The 24,702-nt window shown below is 41.5% G+C and overlaps 2 protein-coding genes across 3 annotated transcripts; both read right to left on the bottom strand.

Moving 5' to 3' along the window:
* Window positions 1–119: 119 nt before the first annotated feature.
* ccdc82 (coiled-coil domain containing 82) lies at window positions 120–4,595 on the bottom strand. The gene is made up of 2 exons (XM_058057278.1): window positions 3,730–4,595; window positions 120–2,489 (listed from the first exon to the last, which is right to left on the bottom strand). Exons 1-2 carry the CDS (start codon window positions 4,306–4,308, stop codon window positions 2,346–2,348), a joined length of 723 nt encoding a protein of 240 aa, XP_057913261.1. The 5' UTR covers window positions 4,309–4,595; the 3' UTR covers window positions 120–2,345.
* A 2,695-nt stretch (window positions 4,596–7,290) lies between these two features.
* On the bottom strand, window positions 7,291–23,981 carry wdr91 (WD repeat domain 91). 2 transcript variants are annotated; one of them, XM_058057262.1, is made up of 18 exons: window positions 23,768–23,980; window positions 21,434–21,570; window positions 21,160–21,339; window positions 20,888–21,094; window positions 19,831–19,914; window positions 18,006–18,115; window positions 15,540–15,714; window positions 15,306–15,473; window positions 15,059–15,231; window positions 14,119–14,173; window positions 13,957–14,052; window positions 13,765–13,859; window positions 13,508–13,661; window positions 12,153–12,261; window positions 8,121–8,233; window positions 7,941–8,048; window positions 7,607–7,696; window positions 7,291–7,518 (listed from the first exon to the last, which is right to left on the bottom strand). In XM_058057262.1, the coding sequence occupies exons 2-18, from the start codon at window positions 21,554–21,556 to the stop codon at window positions 7,354–7,356; spliced, it is 2,205 nt and encodes a 734-aa protein (XP_057913245.1). In that variant the 5' UTR covers window positions 21,557–21,570; window positions 23,768–23,980; the 3' UTR covers window positions 7,291–7,353. The 2 variants fall into 2 exon arrangements, with proteins under 2 accessions (XP_057913245.1, XP_057913246.1); XM_058057263.1 differs by lacking the exons at window positions 19,831–19,914; window positions 20,888–21,094 and having other exon boundaries at window positions 23,768–23,981.
* Window positions 23,982–24,702: the final 721 nt, after the last annotated feature.

Raw genomic sequence — 24,702 nt, 5'->3', positions numbered from 1 at the left:
TACTTTTATAAAGTACCTAGTTTGCAACACTGTTTAATTGTATGTTATTTCATTGGAATGCTTAGTTTAGTAGTAGTGTTTTGTGTGAGAATATGGTGAACACAAGAAAATGTTTCCGGTAGAGCAAAAGGTTTATTAATCATGAAGCTGGCTGCCTTTCAAAGTTTCATCAAGAAGAAAAGCCAAGAAAATCACGCAAACACACAACACTGTGGACATGTTGAATAAAAGACTCAAGGCCTCCACTGTGTTTTTTTTTAAGCTGCTGCTTGAACCAAAAACATCTGAGATGGCTCGATATGAGTCTTATAATGTTTGTGGCTATTGGGCAAAAGTATCGTTTTTAGCACACAACATCATTAAAAGAAAGACGAGGTCATAATGATTTTTTTTAAAGCAGCATATTTCAGAAGAAAAGGAAGCAGTTGGTTGGTGTGTTACATTTTACACAAGTTACTTCTTACACAGTAAAAAGAAAACATTTACATCATGAATGTGTGCAACACTCAAATCAGTCAGAAAACATTGACCAAACCAAAGTCCTCATCATCATGAATTGGCCTCACAGTCCTAAGCATTCGTTGTTGTCATAAATATCAAACAATATTTCATTCAGATTCCTGTGAACACTTTTCCGTTTTTTACTCCAATACACGGAGACAAATGTGTTGCCGATGGAATTATAACATATCACGTTTTTTTGGCCACATCCACCATTCCTGATGAGACTTTCACACAGCCTAAATCTGCATTCCTCTCTTCCCCTGACCACGCCTCCTCTGTTGTGATTGGTCGGCGGTCTGCTTAGGTGCTAATGGTGATCAGCGAACAGCTAAGACAAACAGGATATTGGAGAATTGGTTTGTGATACTACTGTTCGTGGAGGGACAAGGGCCGATGAGCAGTGACCGTGAAGTAGGTCTTCAGCTCCCTGAAAAACGAAAAAAATCTTCCCACTAAACTCTGGATTAAATACAGTAGTCCCTGTTTGAACATGGCAACCTCCCCTCACTCAAAAAATGAATGACTTCATAAATTAGCACTGTTTTGTGTTTGAATAGGGCCTATTATTGGTACAAACAAATATTCATATTTAAGCAAATTATACGTATTCTTGGCCTAAATGAAGCATTGTCAAGCACAAAAGTGTCTAAATGAATGAACTATTGCAGGTCAGTTTTTGCTCATATGTGACCTGTATCTGATTTTATTGCGGGTTTAAATTATCTCACAACACAGGCACAATAATAACATAAAAATAATTGGGCTACTGTCGTTCCATAACCCACAACAAGCAAAAGGCAACTCTGAATCTCTGACGTCACTTTCTGTCCTCCACTCAGTTGTCCGCCCGCCACTAAGGTCCGTTAGGGACCACATTTACTTTGACCCACACAAGCAGGAGTCTTATTTACGTCTTAAATGGCTAATTTAGTCTTATTATGTCTACTATACGCCATTTAAAGCTGCCATTGCAATACACTGATGAGGCAATAGCTGCTGCAGGAAGTACACTGTCAAGAAAAATGAACAAGGAAGTCTATTTATGTCCTATTTTACTATATTGGATAATACAAATGTAAAAGTGATTATACGGCTGTTATTTCATGTCTAGAGGGCTTTAATAATGTTGGAAACCGTATTTAGAGGATCGTTTTCTATGCCATAACTATGAAAATATTCCTTTTATTAATACGGAATCCTACTTTGTGGAAATTCACTTATTATGCCAATTAACCGGCATAAACGGGGGACAACTGGACACAATTCTTACATTCCAAAATAAACTTTCTGGCTGCCAAAAGACTTCCTGAAGCTGTGACGTGAGAGGTTATTTTTTCTGGTAAAAATTGAAAGCAGGGATTAATTCCTGATATGACACTTCCACGTGAGGAGGTGGGAGAATCCAACACTGGAAACATAACCAGGTACACACAGTAAGTGTGAAAAGGTGTAAATATAGGATGGGACCATGTCACTGAAGCAGCCATTTGAAGAAAAGCATGTGTTTAAAAGTGTTGCAGATGCTCCCAAAATCTATCCTCGTAACCCCTCGTACTGCAATGTGGCTCAATTAAAAACATTTTCTTCACCCCCAAACAACTCATTCATAATCACAATATAAAATAATACTAATGATCCGACCACCCAGGAGCTCCACTTTGCGATCAGCAGTTCCGTGTCATCTTGTGATGATTGTGTTCTTCACGATGCTCCTGACAAAGTCATTAGCAGTGCACGTGTGTCTTTGAAGTGCTGTCGGGACCAAAGTAAATACTGGACACACTTCCACTGCTAAGGGTGAAATAAGAGCATACTGTATATGGATGACTGGATGGCGCTATCTACAGCTTCTCCACTGCTTCATCTTTCTCCTCATCGTCTCCCTTCCCTCCTTCATCTCCACGTGAAGCTTCAGCCTCCGCCTTATTTCCTCCATCCTTATCTCTATCAACTTCATCTTCAGCTTCTTTGGATTCTTCCTCGTCCTGAAAATACAGGAAGTGTTGTGTCTCCAGTGGAATACTTGCAGGATGTCAGTTCTCTAGGTACTGATACTCGTGAATTTGGGCACCACGCTGTTGCTGTCATGGTACGCTTAGCTAATCTTATCTAATCCATGGATGCCAACTTCTCCACTGTGCAATCATGCTCAAACACAGGGGTGTCCAAAGTGCGCCCCAGGTCCCATTTGTGGCCCGCGGCTGTTTTTAAAATGTTATTCTTACTTATTAAAAATATAATGGAACACGAAAACTTGCTATAAAAGTAGCGACCTTGCGCAGCATGCAGGCTGAGTTTGAGGGTTGCAAGAACTACGCGCAAGCTATTCGTTGAGCTAACCGACAACGGAAGAGCCATACATGATTGGCTGTGCATGTCACTTCCTCCACTCACAGTTTTTTACGACAGAGCTTCTGCAACGTCACATGCCGTGACCCCCCCCCTGCAATTTATGAACATAAATTACACCATACTTAATAGGTGTAATATGTTGGGTTCTTTTCCTTCAAAGGGACCCATGATATGCTAATTTTTCGACCCTTTGTATTGAGTTGTGGGCTCTTATAGAGCAGCTACACACAATATATGTATTTCTTTGGATTTGTACTTCATGCCCACATGCTCAAAATGTCATCTTGTGACATCTCTTATACTTATCTCTTAATATACAAAACTATTACTACCGTGCCACCTGCGAGTCAGTAAAGAAATGGTAGATCTTTCTTTGGCAGGAGCCAATCAGCTAACAGTAAACTCACAAGAAGCTTGCCAACCCATCGGAAATCACAGGAGTGTGACTCACAGTGTCATCTTACAAAGAACATTAATTTCATCTACAGCAACTTAACACTCAAAGGTAGCTAGGAAATATATAAGACAAGTTGTTGGTTGAAACTAACTCCATTGAAGCCTTTGCTGTTTGGCACTATTAATGCAAGCTGACCCTTGCAGTGGAGCTCAATCTATCATAAATTGTCTTGTTTTGTGTTTATGAACAGTTGTCATGGGGACTGATGTCATATAGTGTGAGCTCTTCATTCAAAGTTCTATTACTGTTAGGACACCCATCGTTGTAAAGCTATAAAAACATGTTTGCACGTGGTCGGAGTATATCTTGGTTAGAGCGCACCCTTGCAACTGATTAATGACGCTAAGCAAGGTTCCACTGTAGCGGTTTAAGGATGAGTGTTAAATGCGCGCGGTGGTGTTGCACAGGTGTAATACCTGTTTGACGCGGCTCCATCTCCTGGGAACACGGGCCTTCATCCTCCGGGACAACGCCAGCAGCTTGTTGTGTCTCTGTCTCCTCTTGGCCTTCTCAGACGCCTCCTTCCGCTTCTCGTCAGCCCGGTCCGAGTCGGAATCATCCTGCCGCTGGAGCCGACTCCTCTTCCTGGGCTGCACCATCCTCTTGACCTGACTGGAATCCCCCGTCTTCCCCCCGTCATCTTCATCATTATCGTCGTCATCGTCATCCTGTTCTCTGGCAGTGCTGGAAGAGGAGGATGACGATGATGATGTGTCCTGTCCTCCCAGAAAGGAGCGCTTCTTGCGAATCACAGAGCGGCTGTGGTCGCTGGAAGTGTCCCCGGAGTCGCTCCTTTCCCACTCGTCCTGCTCGCTGTCCTCCTCCGGGGAACTGTGGAAGTCGGACTGGGATCTGGAGGACGAGGACGAGGAGAAGGAGCCTTCGTCACTGTCGTCCAGGATGGAGGCGGGCAAGCCGATCTGCCTCTTCTTGGACAGGTCGGTCTTGGTTTTGCGCATTGAAGCGAACATTTTGCGCTTGTATAAACTCTCCATTTGTGCACACGAAGCGTGACTCCACTGACATGAAATAGTACACTTACAACACGATAAGCTAGCGCCTAAGCTAGCGCCTAAGTAGCGCCTAAGTAAGCTAGAGCGGGGAAACTACACCACATCACACTTCTTACTGCCGCAAACTACTTTGTATGACGTTACTTATAAACAGCAGCTGTCATTCGGTACTAGGATGAAGATTCGGGGCGATATTTAAGAGTGAAAAGACCACATTCTCTTCTTGCTAGCTGTGTTATTGTTGTGGATTCTACTTCTTCTTCGTCGGAAATAATGCAACAAAAAATTATAGCGCCCCGTGCGGCAGAAACATAGTAAACAGTCACACGTGACGAGTCACGCTGCATACAGTGTGACATCAAAATGTATATATTTATAGTACATAGAAACCAGTGACGCGCAGGGTTATGATAACATAAAACATTCTAACTGTAATTCCATTACAAATGTATTTTCCTGTATGAATTTTCCTGCCAGATGTCAGAATACTGCAATACTGCAAATGTGCTACAGTTAAACAGGCTTGTAAGGCAAATAGACATGTGTGCTATATTTTAGATCCAGTTACATTCTCTGTTCATTTGAAGCTGTTGATCCAAATATATACATAATGGGGTCCTGTCATCTTTTTCTTCATAATATACAGTGCATCCGGAAAGTATTCACAGCGCTTCACTTTTTCTACATTTTGTCATGTTACAGCTTCATTCCAAATTGTATTAATTTAATCTCTTACCTCAAAATTCTACACAAAATACTCCATTATGACAATGTGAAAAAAGGTCTTTTTGACATGTTTTGAATTTATTAAAAATAGAAAACAAAAAAATCCCATTTACATACTATTCACAGCCTTTGCTTAATACTTTGTTGATCCACCTTTGGCAGCAATTACAGCCTCAAGTCTTTTTGAATATGATCCCACAAGTTTAGCACACCTATCTTTAGGCAGTTTGTCCATTCTTCTTTGCAATAAGTCTCAAGGTCCATCAGGTTGGATGGGAGACGTCTGTGCACAGCCATTTTCAGATCTCTCCAGAGATGTTCCATCGGATTCAAGTCTGGACTCTGGCTGGGCCACTCCAGGACATTCACGGAGTGGTTCTGAAGCCAATCTTTTGAGATCTTGGCTGTGTGCTTCGGTTCGTTGACCTCAGGCTGGGGCGAAGGTTCATTTTTCAGCAGGACAAGAGCGCTCTGGAGCAGGTTTTCATCCAGGATATCTCTATATATTGCTGCATTCATTTTTCCTTCTATCCTGACTAGTCTGCCAGTTCCTGCTGCTGAAAAACATCCCCACAGCATGATGCTGCCACCACCATGCTTCACTGTAGGGATGGTATTGGCCTGGTGATGAGCAGTGCCTGGTTTCCTCCAAACATGGCGCCTGGCATTCACACCAAAGAGTTCAATCTTTGTCTCATCAGACCAGAGAATTTTGTTTCTCATGGTCTGAGAGTCATTCAGGTGCTTTTTGGCAAATTCCAGACGGGCTGCCATGTTCCTTTTACTAAGGAGTGGCTTTCGTCTGGCCACTCTACCATACAGGCCTGATTGGTGGATTGCTGCAGAGATGGTTGTCCTTCTGGAAGGCTCTCCTCTCTCCACAGAGGAACGCTGGAGCTCTGACAGAGTGACCATCGGGGCCTTGGTCACCTCCCTGACTAAGGCCCTTCTTCCCCGATCGCTCAGTTTAGAAGGCCGGCCAGCTCTAGGAAGAGTCCTGGTGGTTCCAAACGTCTTCCATTTACGAATAATGGAGGCCACTGTGCTCATTGGGACCTTCAAAGCAGCAGAAATTTGTCTGTATCCTTCCCCAGATTTGTGCCTCAAGACAATGCTGTCTCGCAGGTCTACAGACAGTTCTTTTGACTTCATGCTTGGTGTTTGTGCTCTGACATGCACAGTCAACTGTGGGACCTTATATAGACAGGTGTGTGCCTTTCCAAATCATGTCCAATCAACTGAATTTACTGTAGGTGGACTCCAATTAAGCTGTAGAAAGATCTCAAGGATGATCAGTGGAAAAAAGATGCACCTGAGCTCAATTTTGAGCTTCATGGCAAAGGCTGTGAATACTTATGTAAATGTGATTTCTTAGTTTTCTATTTTTAATAAATTCAAAACATGTCAAAAAGACCTTTTTTCACATTGTCATAATGGAGTATTTTGTGTAGAATTTTGAGGTAAGAGATTAAATTAATACAATTTGAAATGAGGCTGTAACATGACAAAATGTGGAAAAAGTGAAGCGCTGTGAATACTTTCCGGATGCATTGTATAGTCAAAATTTGAATATTTCCCACATAGTTGCAAATCATGATTAATCAAGTGGAAAACAGATTAATTTAATCAAAACAAATGTCAGCTCTACTTAAAAGATGACAAAAACATGACAAAATCAGAAATTGAATCAAATAAGCGTAGACACTGATCACATATGACCCCTGGTGGTTTGGTCAACTCCACCTCCATCTTCACTGAGCACCAGGAGGCTAAGAAGGCTGGTTGGAGTATTATGGGAAATTATTAGCGCTAGTGGACGACTGCAGAAAGCACAGTGCCCCTGAGGGGACATGCAAAAGTGGACCAAATACACATTCCACAATGCATCATTTGAGGATTGGTTTTGGTGGCCTATATAAAAGGCCCAAAAATAGGCCAGTATTGTTAGTCCAGTGAACGACATCATGCCATGTTTATCACGTGAACACCGTCTCTGGGTACGGTGGAGGCCGGTTTGGGCTACAGTGACATAGCCAAGCGAATGGGCTGTTCCCAACCGAACTCAGTTTTTTGTTATGAAATTATTCTTTAAATTTGTTTCAGTATGCAAATATCCTAAACAAATTATTAATGTGAGGAAAATCCAAAATAAAAATGTCAAAATATATGGTCTGGAAGTTTTCTTTTTGAAAACTACTTTTTCAAATGTGCAAACACAAAATAATGACAATGTTGAAGCTGCATTGACCCTTTAATGTTTTTGTGCTGATATGACATCATGTACGTATGGTGAAGATGCTCTCAGGACTTCTGTGCCAGGATGGTACTGAGTTTGATCTTTCCATCCATGGAGGCGGTGAGGCAAGTACCACAGTCCAAAGCCGAGCACCAATCCACCGTCACCACCGGTGCTTTGTGTCCGCCCAGGGACAACGTGCTCTTCAGAGCTGGCTCGTTATTGGTCAGCTGGACAAGGGGGAGGGGACACAAAGACGACTCAATGGAAAGCTTCCTTGGAACACGTTTCAAATGTCATATTAGATGCTGTGTTTACTTTATAAATGAGTCCTCCAGAGTTGGAACAGGTGAGGACATGTTGTCCTTCCGAGTCAAAGGCGAAGAGGCGACCCCTGGGAACCTGAACCTGAACAAAAGTTCCATTTCATTTCTTTTTTGAAGGCATAATCAAGTCAATATGCACATAACCATTCAAGTGAAAATGTCCTCCAATGCGATCCTTCTATGAAACAATCTCTTTTCTGTGCATTATGATGGCAGAAAATGAGTTAAAACGAGCTAGCTAACAATGCACATCACACAATGAACTGCCCCGAAACTGTAATAAGATAGATATTGGTTTTATGGAGAATAATAATATGAGTAAATACTTGTTTATAGCCGCTGTAGCCCGACAGGACAAAAGGTCCGGTGGCATCCTGAGGCAAGATCTGCTCCGCCTGTTTGACTCCACAACGATGGATGTTCCACTGCACGAACTGAGGGCACAAGTGTGTGGTGATGGTGCGTCACGTCACACAGTAAACATGACACCACATTCAGCAACGCACCTTGCCATCTTCTCCAATGCTAAAGACGGTGTTTTCATCGCAGCTGAACTCCACGCTGTGAACTTCTCCGTCATGAGCTTTCCAGCTCATAGCGCTCTCATACTGCTGCATGTCTGAAGGAGAGCAGTGCATACTCGGATTACTTCAACAGCAAATATCACTACACATGAAGCATTTTCAATGATAAAAATGACCAAGCTAACTAATAACTACAAATATAAGGCACTGAAAGACACACTGACTAGATGTAATGTTGCAGTAATGTTGCTGTAACGACCAGTTGGAATTGCAATCTTCCAACCATTCATGCTGGTATGCTGGAGCCGATTGGGGCGGACTTTGACACCCTGGACTGGTCGCCAGCCAATCACAGGGCACATATAGACAAACAACCATTCACACTCACATTCATACCTATGGACAATTTAGTCTCAAATTAACCTAGCATGCAAATTTTTTGGCATATGGGAGGAAGCCGGAGTACCTGGAGAGAACCCACACACGGGGAGAACATTCTGAGTGAACGCACCTCGCTCGTAATGTCATTGGTGGATAAGGAGGAAGTTAGTAGCGTGTCAGTCATGAACGAACGGGTCAAAAGAACTAATGAACGAGGTCACCGCCGCTAAAATACCTGTTCAGTTACAAATGCTTTTTTTTATTGGCTGGAGAGTCAGTTCACCGTTTGGCAGGGCGGGACTATATCTGCATGCTTGCCTGTCTTATCCTATCGTCATGCCTCGCCCCGTGGGTGGGTGGGTGGGTTTAGCTGACTGAAAGGCTGAGAGAGATTGACCCAAACTCGTCGGCCGTTCATTCATGACCGACAGTTGAGTCGGAACGAACGTGAACATGAGTGAACGGACTGACTCGACACGGCTGACCCGGTCTATGCACAGTGGGAGATCACAGGCTAACGACCGATTGACTGAAATGACCGGAATGAACGGATCTTTTTACTGAATGAACCGGAATGATCCAATTCACTGAAATGAACAGTTTTGCCCACCACTAGAGGAAGTAGCATTGTGGGAGAGATGTGTCCGAGTTGAACTGTGTTCTGGGTTGGATTTGAGCGTGAAGGTTGAAACAATAAAACTATAAAATTAAAGAACGTCAGACTTGGTGTGATGATGTAAGAATGGTACATTACATTAGCCATAGTAAGAACCTCTGGAAGTAATAAATAAACAAGAAACCCTCCCAGTGCTAGTATGTGTCAGTCTATATTATATCTACTATATTCAGTAATAGCAATGCAAAGGTGACTATAGGGGTGTTATTTCCTGTCTAGAGGGCTCCAAAAATATTGCATTTATAAATAAATTCTACTTCATGGAAATCACGGTCGAGTTGATTTGATGATTGATTACCCTAGTCACATCCCAATTTCCCAATGTAGTAGACGTTATAACAGAATATAAGACACATCAATACAACTCGTGCTCGTCGCTGTCCATGTGTTCCGATGCTACGGGACAGGAAGTGATGTCAATGATTCAGAGTTGAGTTTTAGCGTGCCATGGGTTACGGCCCCAACAGTAGGCCGTTTTAGGAATCACTGTGCCTGTTGTAAAATCATTCAAACCTACAATAAAAGCCTGTTGTTCTGGTGCTTGTGTGTCTTGACATTACAGTATAATTTCTGACACCTAATAGAATACTACATATCATTCATTTTCTACCACTTATCCTCACGAGGGTTGCGGGGGTGCTGGAGCCTATCCCAGCTGTCTTCGGCCAAGAGGCGGGGTTCACCCTGGACTGGTTGCCAAACAACCATTGACACTCACATTCAGACCTATAAACATTTTTTTGGAGTCGCCAATTAAGGAGGAAACAGGAGATCCCACCCTCGGGATATATACAGTGAAGAAAATAAGTATTTGAACACCCTGCTATTTTGCTATTTCTCCCACTTAGAAATCATGGAGGGGTCTGAAATTTTCATCGTAGGTGCATGTCCACTGTGAGAGAGATAAACTAAAAAGAAAAATCCAGAAATCACAATGCATGATTTTTTAACAATTTATTTGTGTGATACAGCTGCAAATAAGTATTTGAACACCTGTGTATCATCTAGAATTCTGACCCTGAAAGACCTGTTAGTCTGCCCATTAGAAGTCCACCTGCACTCCATGTATCATCCTGAATCAGATGCACCTGTTTGAGGTCGTTAGCTGCATAAAGACACCTGTCCACCCCATACAATCAGTAAGACTTTAACTTGTAACATGGCGAAGACCAAAGAGCTGTCCAAAGACACCAGAGACAAAATTGTACACCTCCACAAGGCTGGAAAGGGCTACGGAGCAATTACCAAGCAGCTTGGTGAAAAAAGGTCCACTGTTGGAGCTATCATTAGAAAATGGAAGAAGCTAAACATGACGGTCAATCTCAATCGGAGTGGAGCCCCATGCAAGATATCACCTCGTGGGGTCTCAATGATTCTAAGAAAGGTGAGGAATCAGCCCAGAACTACACGACAGGACTTGGTCAATGACCTGAAAAGAGCTGGGACCACCGTTTCCAAGGTTACTGTAGGTAATACACTAAGACGTCATGATGTGAAATCATGCATGGCACGAAAGGTTCCCCTGCTTAAACCAGCACATGTCAAGGCCCGTCTTAAGTTTGCATATGACCATTTGGATGATACAGAGGAGTCATGGGAGAAAGTTTTATGGTCAGATGAGACCAAAATAGAACTTTTTGGTCATAATTCCAATAAGCGTGTTTGGAGGAAGAAGAATGAAGAGTACAATCCGAAGAACACCATCCCTACTGTGAAGCATGGGGGTGGTAGCATCATGCTTTGGGGGTGTTTTTCTGCACATGGGACAGGACGAGTGCACTGCATTAAAGAGAGGATGACTGGGGCCGTGTATTGTGAGATTTTGGGGAACAACCTCCTTCCCTCTGTCAGAGCATTGAAGATGGGTCGTGGCTGGGTCTTCCAACACGACAACGACCCGAAGCACACAGCCAGGAAAACCAAGGAGTGGCTCCGTAAGAAGCATATCAAGGTTCTAGCATGGCCCAGCCAGTCTCCAGACCTGAACCCAATCGAAAATCTTTGGAGGGAGCTCAAACTCCGTGTTTCTCAGCGACAGCCCAGAAACCTGACTGATCTAGAGAAGATCTGTGTGGAGGAGTGGGCCAAGATCCCTCCTGCAGTGTGTGCAAACCTGGTGAAAAACTACAGGAAACGTTTGACCTCTGTAATAGCAAACAAAGGCTACTGTACCAAATATTAACATTCATTTTCTCAGGTGTTCAAATACTTATTAGCAGCTGTATCACACAAATAAATAAAAAAAAATAAAAAAAATCATGCATTGTGATTTCTGGATTTTTCTTTTTAGTTTATCTCTCTCACAGTGGACATGCACCTACGATGAAAATTTCAGACCCCTCCATGATTTCTAAGTGGGAGAAATAGCAAAATAGCAGGGTGTTCAAATACTTATTTTCTTCACTGTATATATATATATATATATATTTAAAATGTGATAGAGTGAAGCTATCAAATTCTATTAAATATATAATATTCTATAAAATTCTATATATACTATAAAAATATAAAAAGCGTAAAGTGGTGAGGGACTACCGTATATAAAATGCTGAGCAGACAAATATGGCTAATGTTGATTCCAATATGACCTAATTCCTGTAGTAATCAGCAGGGTCTCACAAGATTTAGCAAGATTTAAAAAACGAAATAATAAATAAGTAAATGAAGCACACAATAAAAGACAATGAACTTGATCATTTTGCCGGTCTCAATATACATCTCAATGCACCTTGGCGGGTTTGTTCCATAGAACACCGGCATGAACGGAGTGAGCCCTTTAGTCTCTTTGTCTCGGTGGGTGGAGGTGCGGCCGGTAGCGTACACACAGCGTGCAGAAGAGTGTAATGTAGCAGAAATGATATTAGCAGATTGCAAAATATTGTCATATATTTGACGAAAATCTTGTCTCATGTATCATCTCATCTCGTTAGACCCCCAATCATCAGATAAATACTGACCAAAGAGTCTAATGACTCCATCAGCAGCCCCGGTCACCAACAGGTTCCCATTGTGATTGAAGGCGGTGCAGTTGATGGCGACTGGTTCCGGTTCCAAAGCAAACTGGAGCTGATAAAGACAAGTACAAACTCAGTGTTAAATAACTGCTAAACAACCTGCCATGGGGCCAAAAAAAGTTGTAAGTGCCAGCAATGTGACAAAGAAGGTAAGAAACATATGGCGTCCATACAGTGCCAAAACACGCTGGAGAAATAACCCGCTTACTACAGCTTCCTGTCACTTCCTGTCACTCCCTGTGTTTTCGACATGCTCAACGTTGGCGAGTTGTGGCACTCTGGGGGCAGGCATTGAATAGACGGCCCCGCAAATGGCCCTCCTTTCTGATTTTGGCCGTAACTGTGAGGGTTTACGGACTTACGAGGGAGGAAGGATGCCAACCTACTTTTCCAAAAATTACAACTTTATTTTATTTTGTGTCTTTCTTAAAAAACACTATCACATATTTTTCTGTGATATTTCAATGTTGTGCTAATGCTAATGACATTGTTTCTTGTAAAGTCCCAACTGTTTTTAGAATACAGCTTTTTTGTAATCATATTTTCATTTTATTCCCATAAAATTCCAGCTGTTTTTTCATTTCTCCTCTGTTTTTATTTTCCACATAATCATGACTTTATTCCCATAATTCCATTCCATTTAATATTTTGATGTTATGTTTATTTTTTTCCATAATTAAAAAAAAAAATCCAAGTAATTCAACTCACTCTTTGTAAAGTCTGTTGTCGTAATTATGACTTTAATCCCTTTTTACTTTTTATAATTCTGCAAAACTAATTTTCCCAACTTTATTTGTTGTTTTGTTTATTATTCATTTTTTTATTAGCACTTAAAAGCAGTATGGAAATGACACTACTAGAAGAGCAACATATATTTTTCCTCATTATTATTATTATTATTATATTATCAAAAAAGTTTTTCTTGTAATATTGCAACTCTCTTTACTTTATTCTTCAAAATTTACTGCTGAATTTTTTTTCCTCTTTTTTTTTTAGTTTTCTTGTTAAATAATATTATCTTTATAATTATATATAAAAAACGGATGGACGCTGCGATGTCGTCTGTGGTTGGAAGGTTATGTCATGAGGTATTTGAGTATCTTTTAAAAGTGCTGTATAAATAAGAGCTCCTATTATTATTATTATTATTGTTATTGTAATGAAGTGTGATGAGACGTGCAGCGAGTAACACTGCCGTTTACTCACGAGAAAGAAAAGCCAATGTCGGATTCCAAGACATGGATGGAGGAAGCGGGTTATCGTTGCAATGTTCAATCACGTCGTGTTTGGGGCGGTACCTGCTGTTTGACGGTCTTGGTGTCCCACAGCAGGAGTTGTCCAGACACCGGGTTGGCAAGACGGATGGCAGGCTCAACTAGTCCAATTCCATTGAGAGCTGCAGCCGAACACACGAAGGACGAACCGCTGGGACTGCAAGCTAAGGACAAGATACTGAGAGGGGAAAAAAAAGATTATGCAAAACAATACCATTTTCTAAACCACAAAGCATGCTGGGTAACATATAGTTGGAAATGTATGCCGTGGGCTTGAGTACCGCGGATGACTTTCATCAATGCTCATCTCATAGAGGTTCTTCTTGGTGTCTGTGTCATACAGCCGCACTGTGCCAACGCCGCTACCCAATAACAACTGAACACAAGCAGAACGCATCATAGACCTTACAGTTGATGTAACATTCTATATATATATGTATATATATCTATATGTATGACATGTCACTTCATACCAGTCTATCGGGCTTGGTGGCCCACTCCAGTGAAAGCAGAGGTGACTTGGACATGATGGTGGCGTTGGTCTGCATGATGGGATTGAAGGACCACACCTGAAGAAGAAGATATTTGGAGAAATCCTTCCCACGTTTACTGGATGTCTTTTCCATGAGACTTACCTTAATAACACCATCGACATCCAAACTGGCAACCCGGCGACCAGAACAATCTACCCTGCAGAAAAGAAGAGTATTGAGAGGTCAGATTGACAAACAATAGCGTGTGTTTTTCGGGACCGAGTGTTCGGGTTGGAAAAAAACATAAATACGTCTTTGGTAACAATTAAGTTAGCAATTATTAATAATAAATATGATACAAAATCATAAACTACCTCGATCAAGAAATAATCTGTCCAAAACATCAGGGTGTTGACCATGTTGATCTCGCTGCCACATTGTGTGTTCAATGATCACACAATCACGTCTTCAATGAAGGTAAAAGTCATTAGAATTAGAATTACAATAATTGTTTTATGCACGTTAGACTATAATTGTAAAACTATAAAAATGCGTTTTTTGTTAACATTCGCTTGTGGCGTAACTGTGTTAGTTGGCAAAGAACTACAGTCCGGTGCTGATGACATCATAGACAGGCGACAGATCTGATCTACGCTTCAGCAAGCTAATAAGATGCTAGCAAGGACAGAGATTATCACATTTGAAATGGGATTAGTCAAACTAGTTATTATTATTATTATTATTATTATTTTACATATATTATATAATTATTTTTATTATATAAATATATAATATACAATAATAACATATAATATAAATATTTTATTATATATATATATAGTTATACATATATACACACACACATATATATATTCATATATATATATATATATATATATATATATATATATACAATTATTTTTTCGATTATATTGTATGTGTTATATGTCGATTAATCTGAAGTTTGTTGCTTGGATCTTGGATTAATCGAGTAATTGATTAGACATTAACATCGTGCCACACATCAGAAATGGGGCACAAATAAAGAAATCACTGATGCGTGTGATTATCTTGGTTGGCCTCAAACACGCTGAAGACATACCTGCAATGCATGATGGAGGAATGATGTTCTCCATATTCCTCCTGACTGAGTTTGATGAAGGGCTGTTCTGCCGACAGCCCTCCTCCACTCCTGCCGCTTGAGGAGTCAGGAGCTTCGCCGGAGATCTCGTTAGAAGGCTCCGGCTCTCCTGCCTCCCGATTCTTGTCTTGGAGCTGAAGACAACACAGATACGTGTTTAGAACAGGGATGGATATGTCATGGAAGCTGGTGAAGGTCATGTAGGCACCAGAGGTGATGGCTTGGAGAACAGCTCCTTCCTGTCTTTTTCATGAGCTTGGATCCTCTTATGGCGTGAATGAGAAGGTTGGTTGGTCTGCTGGGTGGACTGTTGTGAGTTTGACATTTCACCGCCGGAGGTGGCTTTCACTTGGAGGCCATCTTTAGACTTGGAGGACTAGAAAAGACATGTGATATGTTGACACACGTGGAGGTCCGACCAAACGATAGGTGTCGTTGTCACCTGGCTGCTCGCTTGCTCCTTTCTGCCGACTGCTGCTTGGCTGGGAGAAGATGCCGACGTCAGCGGCTTGGCTTTCACCGCAGGAGTACGCCGGCCTTGTGGTAGCAACGTGGAGAAGAAGTTCCTGGATGGCGTGCTGGCGGCACTGACGGGACGCTGCCTTGTCACCAGGTCCCTGTGTTAGAAAATACGATGTTCTTAGACTTATAAAAGATGTTTGTGTTTCATTCCTTCACACCTACGTTTGCCAGTGTCTCCTATGTGACTTCCTCAGCCCCTTTGCGTTTCGATAAGACTGCAGTTCTTTCCGAATGTGTGTGTGTGTGTAGCTATCCAGAAGTTAGGAGAAACCCAACCTTCTTGTGATGAATGTGTCCCTCTGACCAGCCAACTGCAGGTCATATTGACGGGCCTCCACATGCAATTCCATCATCAAACTGTATCACTTACTATTCCCAAACAGCTTGTCCTGTCTCTTGTCTACTTAGGGCTTAACATTTCCTCCCTGACACCTTCAAAGACAGAGAAACAGTCATCAAAAAAATAGAATTTGATTGAAAAGAATGTCTTGCCTAAATGAAGCATAAAAATGGCTAAAAGAAGTCAAATACAAATATAAGGCATCCAGAAGAGGCATAGCTCATGATATGTAGTATTCTACACTGGTCACTAGATGTCAGTAATGCTACCGTAATGAGACACACAAGAACCAGACTTGATCGCGGGAACAGCAGGCTTTTATTGCAGCTTTGAATGACCCACAACAAGGTACAATAATCAGTGGTAGTCAGCCACGGCAAGCTAAGGGGCTACGGGGAACACGGTAGTCCCGCAAAAACAAACATTTCCACTACCGATGTTGTGCCAAGATTGTCTGCAGTCAGGGCCGTTGACAGCTTTGACTTGGCCCGGGACAAAATAATCAGAGTGCCCCCCTCGCCACACACACACACATCAGTTCTGGGCACCCCCTCATGCCTGGGCCCAGGACAAGATACCCGTTTATCTCCGTTTGTCAACGGCCATGTCTGCAGTTAGTAATCACGGCACCCTCACGTTCGGCTTCTGAGCTCCACAGCACCAGCAGTGCCTCTGACAAAGTGTGTCTGACAATGAGTGCTCCTCCTTGGGCAGGCGAGGTCGGAGAAACACCAGCGGTGCCCACACTCACACTAAGTCAGGGGTCTCCAGCCAGTAGATCATGAGCGGCCAGTGGCTCCTAAACATTTTTCAATTAAATCTACAAAGACTTTATTCAATATTATCAACTTCTATACCCACTACATCAGAACGCATTGCTCGCACAAATCAGGAAGTATTTTGGGAATGTGACCAATCACATGTAATAAATTAAAACAGACCATTTTGGCGGGAAGCACAAATTCAAGGTAATAAAGCTGGAATAGGTGCAGATTCTGGAAGATGTAGAAAGTTTTCTATGCGGGTTATTGTGTCTAGTTGCTCTATAGGAGTCCACAACTCAATACAAAAGGTCGAAAAAGCATGAGTGTGGTATATTTGTTCACAGAACACACACATGATTGGGTTGTTTTAGGGTTGTTTTATACAGTAACACCAAGAACTATTTACAATTTTCACATTTGGAACTGAACTATGAGAAATTTTGAATATTGAAATTTTCATACAAAGTTTAACCTTCCGCACGATACACTCCTCCACACTCTCTCACTTCCTCCTTTTCTATCATCTGTGATTTTGCCATCTACATGATCCCTGCCGAGCTCTTATCAAATGCACTTCTGCCATTTTTAGGCCTTAAGTGAAACACATTCGTGGAGAGTTGCATCATCATCATCATCATCTTTTTGGCTCTTGTGCAAAAAAATGTAAAAGACGTATAAATATGGAGTTGGGATCGGGTGTATAAAAAGTATAAATACCTCTTTTAGACCCAACAGTGCAAAATGTGGTCTTAAAATTGTTAGTGTATCATTTATAGTGTTTTTACTTGCAGGAATACAGGTGTACTCTAATAACCGATGTTGCACATACAATATTTTCCTTCTTTATATCTGTACATTAATGACGTCAACAAATGTCCCCATTGCAATTACACAGGGGAAAAATCACAACCATTTATTGAACTTTCACTTTCTCCTACAATTGAATCACAACAACAAAAATAAAAAAATAAAACCACTTTTAGGAAAAGAATCTAAAAAACAGCCCATTCGATCTCGAGTGGACAGCAACATTACTGTCAATGCTCAAAAATGTGTTCTGCACATGTAATATTTAAACGATTAATTTACAATTGAATTAATAACTTATTACATTAAATAAAATGTCATATGCAAGTTAAAGCACATTTTGTTAGATTAGTTCAAGTCCTGTGCTGGTTGGCGTTACTAAGAGAACACAAACCACAAGCTGATGCAACGTCGTTGGCAAAATAAGCCTGAAAACATGGCGACACGAGTAAAGACAGAGATGAGAGTTTCTCACAGCTCGGTGTCGCCCAGTCGATCCATATTCTGGACGTATGCCGGCAGCTTGAGATGCACCACCTCGTCTGTGTCCTTCTGCTCTCGGCTTTCTGTTTGCAGGGCGAACAGCTGAAAGACATGAGGTGAGACAAAAAGACCTATTATGCTTTTATGACCTCTAAACGTAGCTAGAATGTTGTATTCTCGTGTTAAACGAAGCCAAAGCGTTACATAATGAGGTTTGTGCATTTGGAAGTGAGCCCTGAGGGATGGGATGGATGTGATGCGATCTGGACTTCCTTATATGGGCAGCAGATTGCCAGCACTCGGTAAACACGGACATGCGTATCCGGAAGTCCTCGGGAGCGCTTGGGATTGTGACCGATCACAGCGGAGTGGGCGTACCTAGCTAGAGGAGTGCAGTGGGTGGAATAAATGGAATAGCTTAGAATAGAAAGCTTTGTGTGCGGGTTGTCGTGTGTGTAGCTGCTCTACAGGAGTCCACAACTCAATACAAATGGCTGAAAATGAACATAACAGCAAGCGGCGGGAGCAAGAAGACTGCCGCAAAAGTGAGGACAGATGACATGCCGGGTGAGACCTCACATTATAATCAAAATATAGTCAACCATTTATTGTCATTAAACGGCAAAACAGTATTCCTGACTTATAAATGGAACTTTTTTGCAGTTAGACCATTGAAAACCTGTTTGACCTTGTAAATATGCTTTTTAACATTACTAAAGTCCCCTAGACATGAACTAACACCCCTATAGTTACCTTTACACTCCTATTAGCCAATAAAGTAGACACAAATCAGTGAAAAGAAGCTAAGACACGTTCTCAGGTATTCATTTATTTTCTACCGCTTATCCTCACGAGTGTCGCGGGGGCACATATCACAGGGCACATATAGACAAACAACCATTCACACTCACATTCATACCTATGGACAATTTGGAGTCGCCAATTAACCTAGCATGTTTTTGGAATGGGGGAGGAAACCCACGCATGCATGGGGAGAACATGCAAACTCCACACAGAGATGGCAGAGGGTGGAATTGAACTTGGGTCTCCTAGCTGTGAGGCCTGCGTGCTAACCACTCATCCGTCGTGCAGCCCAGGTTCTCAGCTATGTTGCTGTAAATGTGTTTCACTGCTATGGGAGCTGAGTGGAGGAAAGACAGGATGTGGCATGGGTTACGGCCACAACAGTAGGTATTAGGGATTATTGGGCCTGCAATAAAACCTGCAATAAAAGCCTGTTGTTTCGGAAATCAAGGGGGTATTCTGTTTAGTGGGTTAGCAGCGAAAGTAGCTCTTTTAAAGCAGCTGTATCACCATGGTAACTTAGGCTATGCTCATAGTCTGGTCGGGACCAGGTTATGTCCAGCTTAATATGGGCTATGAAAGTGCCCACAGTTACTCGGAGATGGCATCACTATTTATTTAGAACTTGCCAGGTAATCTAGAAGCGAGATGGAACCTAAAAAAAACCCAAAAAACAGAACGCCAGGACTGGACATGAAAAATGTCCTGGGATAACAGGATGTTTGGTCGCCCGTCCACAATTTTACAGCTTAGTTCGATCATGTTTTTTCAAACATACAGTATCTTAATTAGCAAATTACGCTATTGTTGTTGCCTAAATTAAGCATTTTCAAGCCTAAATAGGCTAAATGAAGTAAAATACAAGTATAAAGCACTAAGAAGACATATTTGAATTATGAATGCAGTATTCCTCATTGGTCACAAGGTGTCAGTAGCTGCTAGTAGATGTTTTTAATCCAAACAAAACAGTTTGGTTGTGTCATTGTGTCAAATTTCTTAATGCCCTCACTCACCAGTTGACGCAGCTGCTCATTCTCCTCCATGACACTCGTTGTCTTCTGGACTTCAGCATCAAAACTCAGCAGCACCGGCTGAGGTGAAGCCCAGTTAAGGAAAACCAACAAAGGGGAGCATTGATTGCACCCATGAACCAGCTGCTCCATCTTTTCATCAACTTTACTTAAATATGTTACCATAGATGTTTGGACATTGTTACATTGTGAATGGCAAATTCGCAAAAATGACATTTATAGTTAGCTATAGCTAGCTCTCGTAGCTCGGCCTCGTTTCCGAAAGTGACGTTATCGGGGTGAGAGCACTCGGCTAAAGCAGAGTAAACAAACACTTCTCGGAGTGCCTCCTAGACTTGGTTCAGTATATTTTTCATCAAAATAGTAGTCATGCCAAAATGTTGTGTTGCTGCTGGATGTTCACAGTATCCGAGTGACACTGTTTGTTTGTTTGTTTTCTTTTCCAAAAAGGAAGGCGTGAGACAGAAATGGACGAAGCAAGTGCAGAGAACACAAGACAGGTATTGGTATTGGCGGTAGAAATAGAGGAAATAGAGTACACCAAACATGTCGGGCAAATTTTAAAGCAGTGTATTTCAAATAATAAAATAACCAATATAAGACATTAGAGGAATGTATTCATGTTATATAATTCGTATAATTTAGTCAAGGTCTCGATAATTTAGTTACCATCCACTGTGTTCCTGTTGATTTTCATCATCTCAAATGATTGATCCATCAAAGTATCGATATTTTGATTTGAGAATCAATATAAGAGCCTAAAAAGCCGATATCGGCGGTATCAATATTTCTGTATCGATCCGCACATCACTACTACTGAGAGGTAACGTAAGTAAGCTAATGGAGTTGCTGCGTCGCCTGTGAGTTTGAACCAAATTTCCCAGCTGAATGGGGAGCACACGTCGTATGCTGGAAGATACAGCCACCCCATCAGCATCCCATTGGAAGCATTATGGTTTTATTTTGTCCATTAAACTTTTAGCAGTAGTGCTACATGCTAACAATGAAAATTAATGGCCGCACTTGGCTGAAGGATATGCATGGACTGGAAAAGCACAGACAGGAAGTTGTGCAATGAAACCAAGAAGGTCTCCGACCACTGGCGGGAGAAATAAGGAGCGAAGGCCGGGTTGTGTTCAGGTGCAGGGATAAACGGCAGGATAAACCAATCACGCCACTCAGCCTGACCCTGCAGCTCCAAAGCCTGCTTCTGGAAAAACTCCTGGGTCTTCTCTAAGTTTGCTTTCTGGCGGGTGAGGAGGACAGAAAGATAGCAACCACCAACTAGAGCTTGTTTGCGGTTGGTGTTACCTGGATGGTGTTGACCACATAATATCGATACAGGCTGGCTCTCAGTTTGTTCACGGTGGATCGGTAAACGTCCTCCAGTCTGCAGAACAGACGTCTGTCCAAGTACAGCCAGTAGTCCTTCAGACCCGTCAGGTCAAAGCTCTGGATGAACTGGAGCAGCTGGTCGATGATCTTGTCCACCTGAAGAGCACCAAAGCCAAAGCCTGTCATTAACCCTCCACATGAAAAGAAGATGCAACAACAACAACAACAAAACATTTTATTGGCATGTCACCCTGAAGCCTTTCTCCTTGTCGGCTTTCATCTCGCTGTCCAAATGTTTCAGTGTGTTGGTGAAGCCCCGATAGATCAGATACTCCCTCACATGTTCATCCGTTCTCTCCACCGCAGACCCCATGCTGACCTCTGACCCTGGAGGAAAACACCAATTCAGCCACAACATTCAATGTTTTCTTCCTAGCTGCTATCCATGATGGGAAACACCATTCTCAGTCACTCAGACATTTTCCAGAGGACGGTCTTCTTCAAGGACCATGGAATAAAGTTTAAAATAAAATGATGAAATGACTTTAATTTTGATGAAAGAAGTATTGTGCGTTTTCTGATTATTCACTGTGCTTTTTAGTTATATGCTTCAGTGGGTGGGAGCATATACGGTCTTCCCTTGTTTATGGCACGTATAGACAAACAACCATTCCCACTCACATTCATACCTATGGACAATCCGGAGTCGCCAATGAACCTAGCATGTTTTTGGAATGTGGGAGGAAAGTGTATTTGTCCTGCTGTTACACTTCAATGATTACACCCTAGATAGCACTAAAATGCTCGGCATCTGTGGAACATGTCTACCGTATGGAAGAGCATTCAGTAGAGATAGTGCCACCCAAACAAGAGATATGCTTCTCTTTTTAGATGATATATGGAGATATATACGATACATAGGTGGCTTTGTCGTCATTTTGTGCTTTTAATTTGAAGTTGTTCCTGTCATAGATTTATCAAATATAACCTAAATAAGGTCAGTTAGATTGCTATAATGTATGTATGTTTTATCAATGTGTTGATGACTAGCTAGTGTGCCACTAATGTTTAGCGCTGCTAGCTCTTCAGTTCGCATTGGCTGTGTTCGAAACCGCATACTTACCTATTACTCATACTAACTCTTTGTGTATGCAGTGTGTCTACACTGGCAGTATGCCATTTTGAGTATGCGAGAAGTTCCCGGATGTACACTGCATTCGCCAGAAATGTTGAGTATGTATCATTAGCTTCCAATCACACAAAACCCAGGATGCAACGCGATGTGACGTCACCGCGAAGAAAAAAAAACATTGGCTGAACACTGAGCAGCAGGATGGACCAAACGGCGGTGTCAAGAACGATATATTGCGAGTTGGTTCGCTTCTTGTTTTCAGAGTAAAAGCAGTGATTTATCACTTTGTTTTTTGTATGAGAAAAGTAAGGGGGTGTTTTATTTTGTGCAAATAACCGAAAGTGCGTTGCTCACTTCGGCTAGCTTAAATTTTGCTGAATTCGTCCGAACGAAATTGTAAACGGTTGGCATTTGGACAAATAAATGGCACACTCAGGATCTAAACGGCCACTTTTTCGCCTGATTTAAAAAAAAAAAATCTCAAAGTGATGTATTTAAAGAGTTTAGAGCTAAAGCAAAATCAGCTTCAGCCTGTCGATTTCAGCTCGGATAGGAGCGCAATGCATTGTGGGTTATCATGTAGTACACTGTAGTGTAAACGCTTTGCATACTGTCTGATGGATTGGGTATGCAGTATGGAGTGTGGATAGTATGGGCATGGAATTATGTAGTAGTTAGAATGCACTTTCGAACACAGCCATTGACTCACATTGACAGAAACCCCCAATTAGCCGCCCTCAGCAATGCCTGACACTCTATTCCCATGTACCACTGTATAAATGACAATTAAAAACTACAGCAGTGCCGAGTGGATAGCAATTAATTGCAGGCCCATAAACATACTGGAAGAGCATCATTCAAGGTGCAAAAATTGCAGTGACCACCAAAATCAGCAAGATGTACCAAGGTGGAAAAAAACATTTTGGTGGAGGATTGGCCCAACTGTGCTGTTACCCGCCATACTTTTTGGCAACTTCCTGTTCGTTCCCTTTCCCATTCTTCTTGCAAATGAATGGTGTGCGTCTTGTGGTGTAGCCATTGTATGTATTCATGAAAATATGTATTCATGAAATATTCACTCCTGCTCTCTGCAGGTTGTTGCTGATGTCACCTACAGTTGTTTTTGGTTCTTTCTTCACATCCGTCACAATGTTTCTGTCATTCCGTGCTGATGTTTTTCTTCGTCTACTTGTTCCACTTATGTGACTTAAGGAGGCTTACGGGCCCAGAATTTAGCGCCAATAATACACTCTTTCATCACCATTAAGAGTATTTCTTGTCATTTCGGGTGTCTTATTGATAAATTAAATCGGTCAATGCATGCTTAAAATAAAGAATGACCATTTGTCATGACATTGCAATAATCAGCAGCACACACAAATCAACCAAAAAAAAGTCAGCTGTTCATCATTTAGCTTTTGAATTGGGAGTAAAAATAAAATGTGAACGTACCTTTCAGGGTGTAAATAATGTTCTCCAATCAAGCTAACGATTAGTAAGTCATAATACGTCAACCAAACGTGAAGGAAAAAAAGAGTCTAGTTCAATTAAAGTTGGGAACACATAACTGTCACATTCCGCAGCATTCAACAGTCCAACATTTACTTTCGAAACAAAGAGAAAAACGCTTCCTGTTTTCGCCTCCTGCCAGTCATGTGACATCTGACGTCAGCAAGTGGTAGGCCAACGTCGCCCCCTGGTGGCCACGAGTTTAGTACTGCATGTAGTTTGTAAATAAATGAACAAATATATAAACAACAACCGGTGAAATAAAATGTAAAAAATATATATAATATAAAATAAAATATTAAAATATTTTAAATATTTTGATTCTATTAACAATGTAATATGTGAAGTTTTGTGGACTAAATAAATATTAATGCAAAAAAGGATTGAACATTTTTTTTATGTTAAGAAATAATAATCATCCAAATGTATATCTCATTACTTGCATATCTTGTAATGGATCAAGTAGCTATTTGCCAGTTGTCAAAGGCTACCATGGTGCTACTCTTCAGAGAAGATACAACTTGCAATCAGCCACCTTAAATACCCTTTCTCATGATTGGCTTCACTTGTGTAATGCAGGTCAAGGGTCAGTGAGCTTACCAAAACAAATTTTATGTTCCAATAATTAGTGTTAAATGTTTTCAAATCAATAAAACAACAAGGGTGCCCACATATAGGCACCTGCCTACTTTTGTTTAAATAATTATTGCACACTTTCTGTAAATCCTAAACCCTTCATTTCGCTTCTCATACATCAGTGTGTTAGTCTGCTATATGATATATTTAACTGAAATTGCTGATCCAAACAACCAGTAATTTATAAAGGAAAATCTAGAAAAATATCAGGGGTGCCCAAACCACTGTGTATGTATTGGCTC

This window comes from Doryrhamphus excisus, chromosome 19 (assembly GCF_030265055.1).
Source record: "Doryrhamphus excisus isolate RoL2022-K1 chromosome 19, RoL_Dexc_1.0, whole genome shotgun sequence".
NCBI lineage: Eukaryota > Metazoa > Chordata > Actinopteri > Syngnathiformes > Syngnathidae > Doryrhamphus > Doryrhamphus excisus.
The sequence above is the reverse complement of the archived record's forward strand: the minus strand, read 5'-3'. Positions and strand labels throughout refer to the sequence as shown.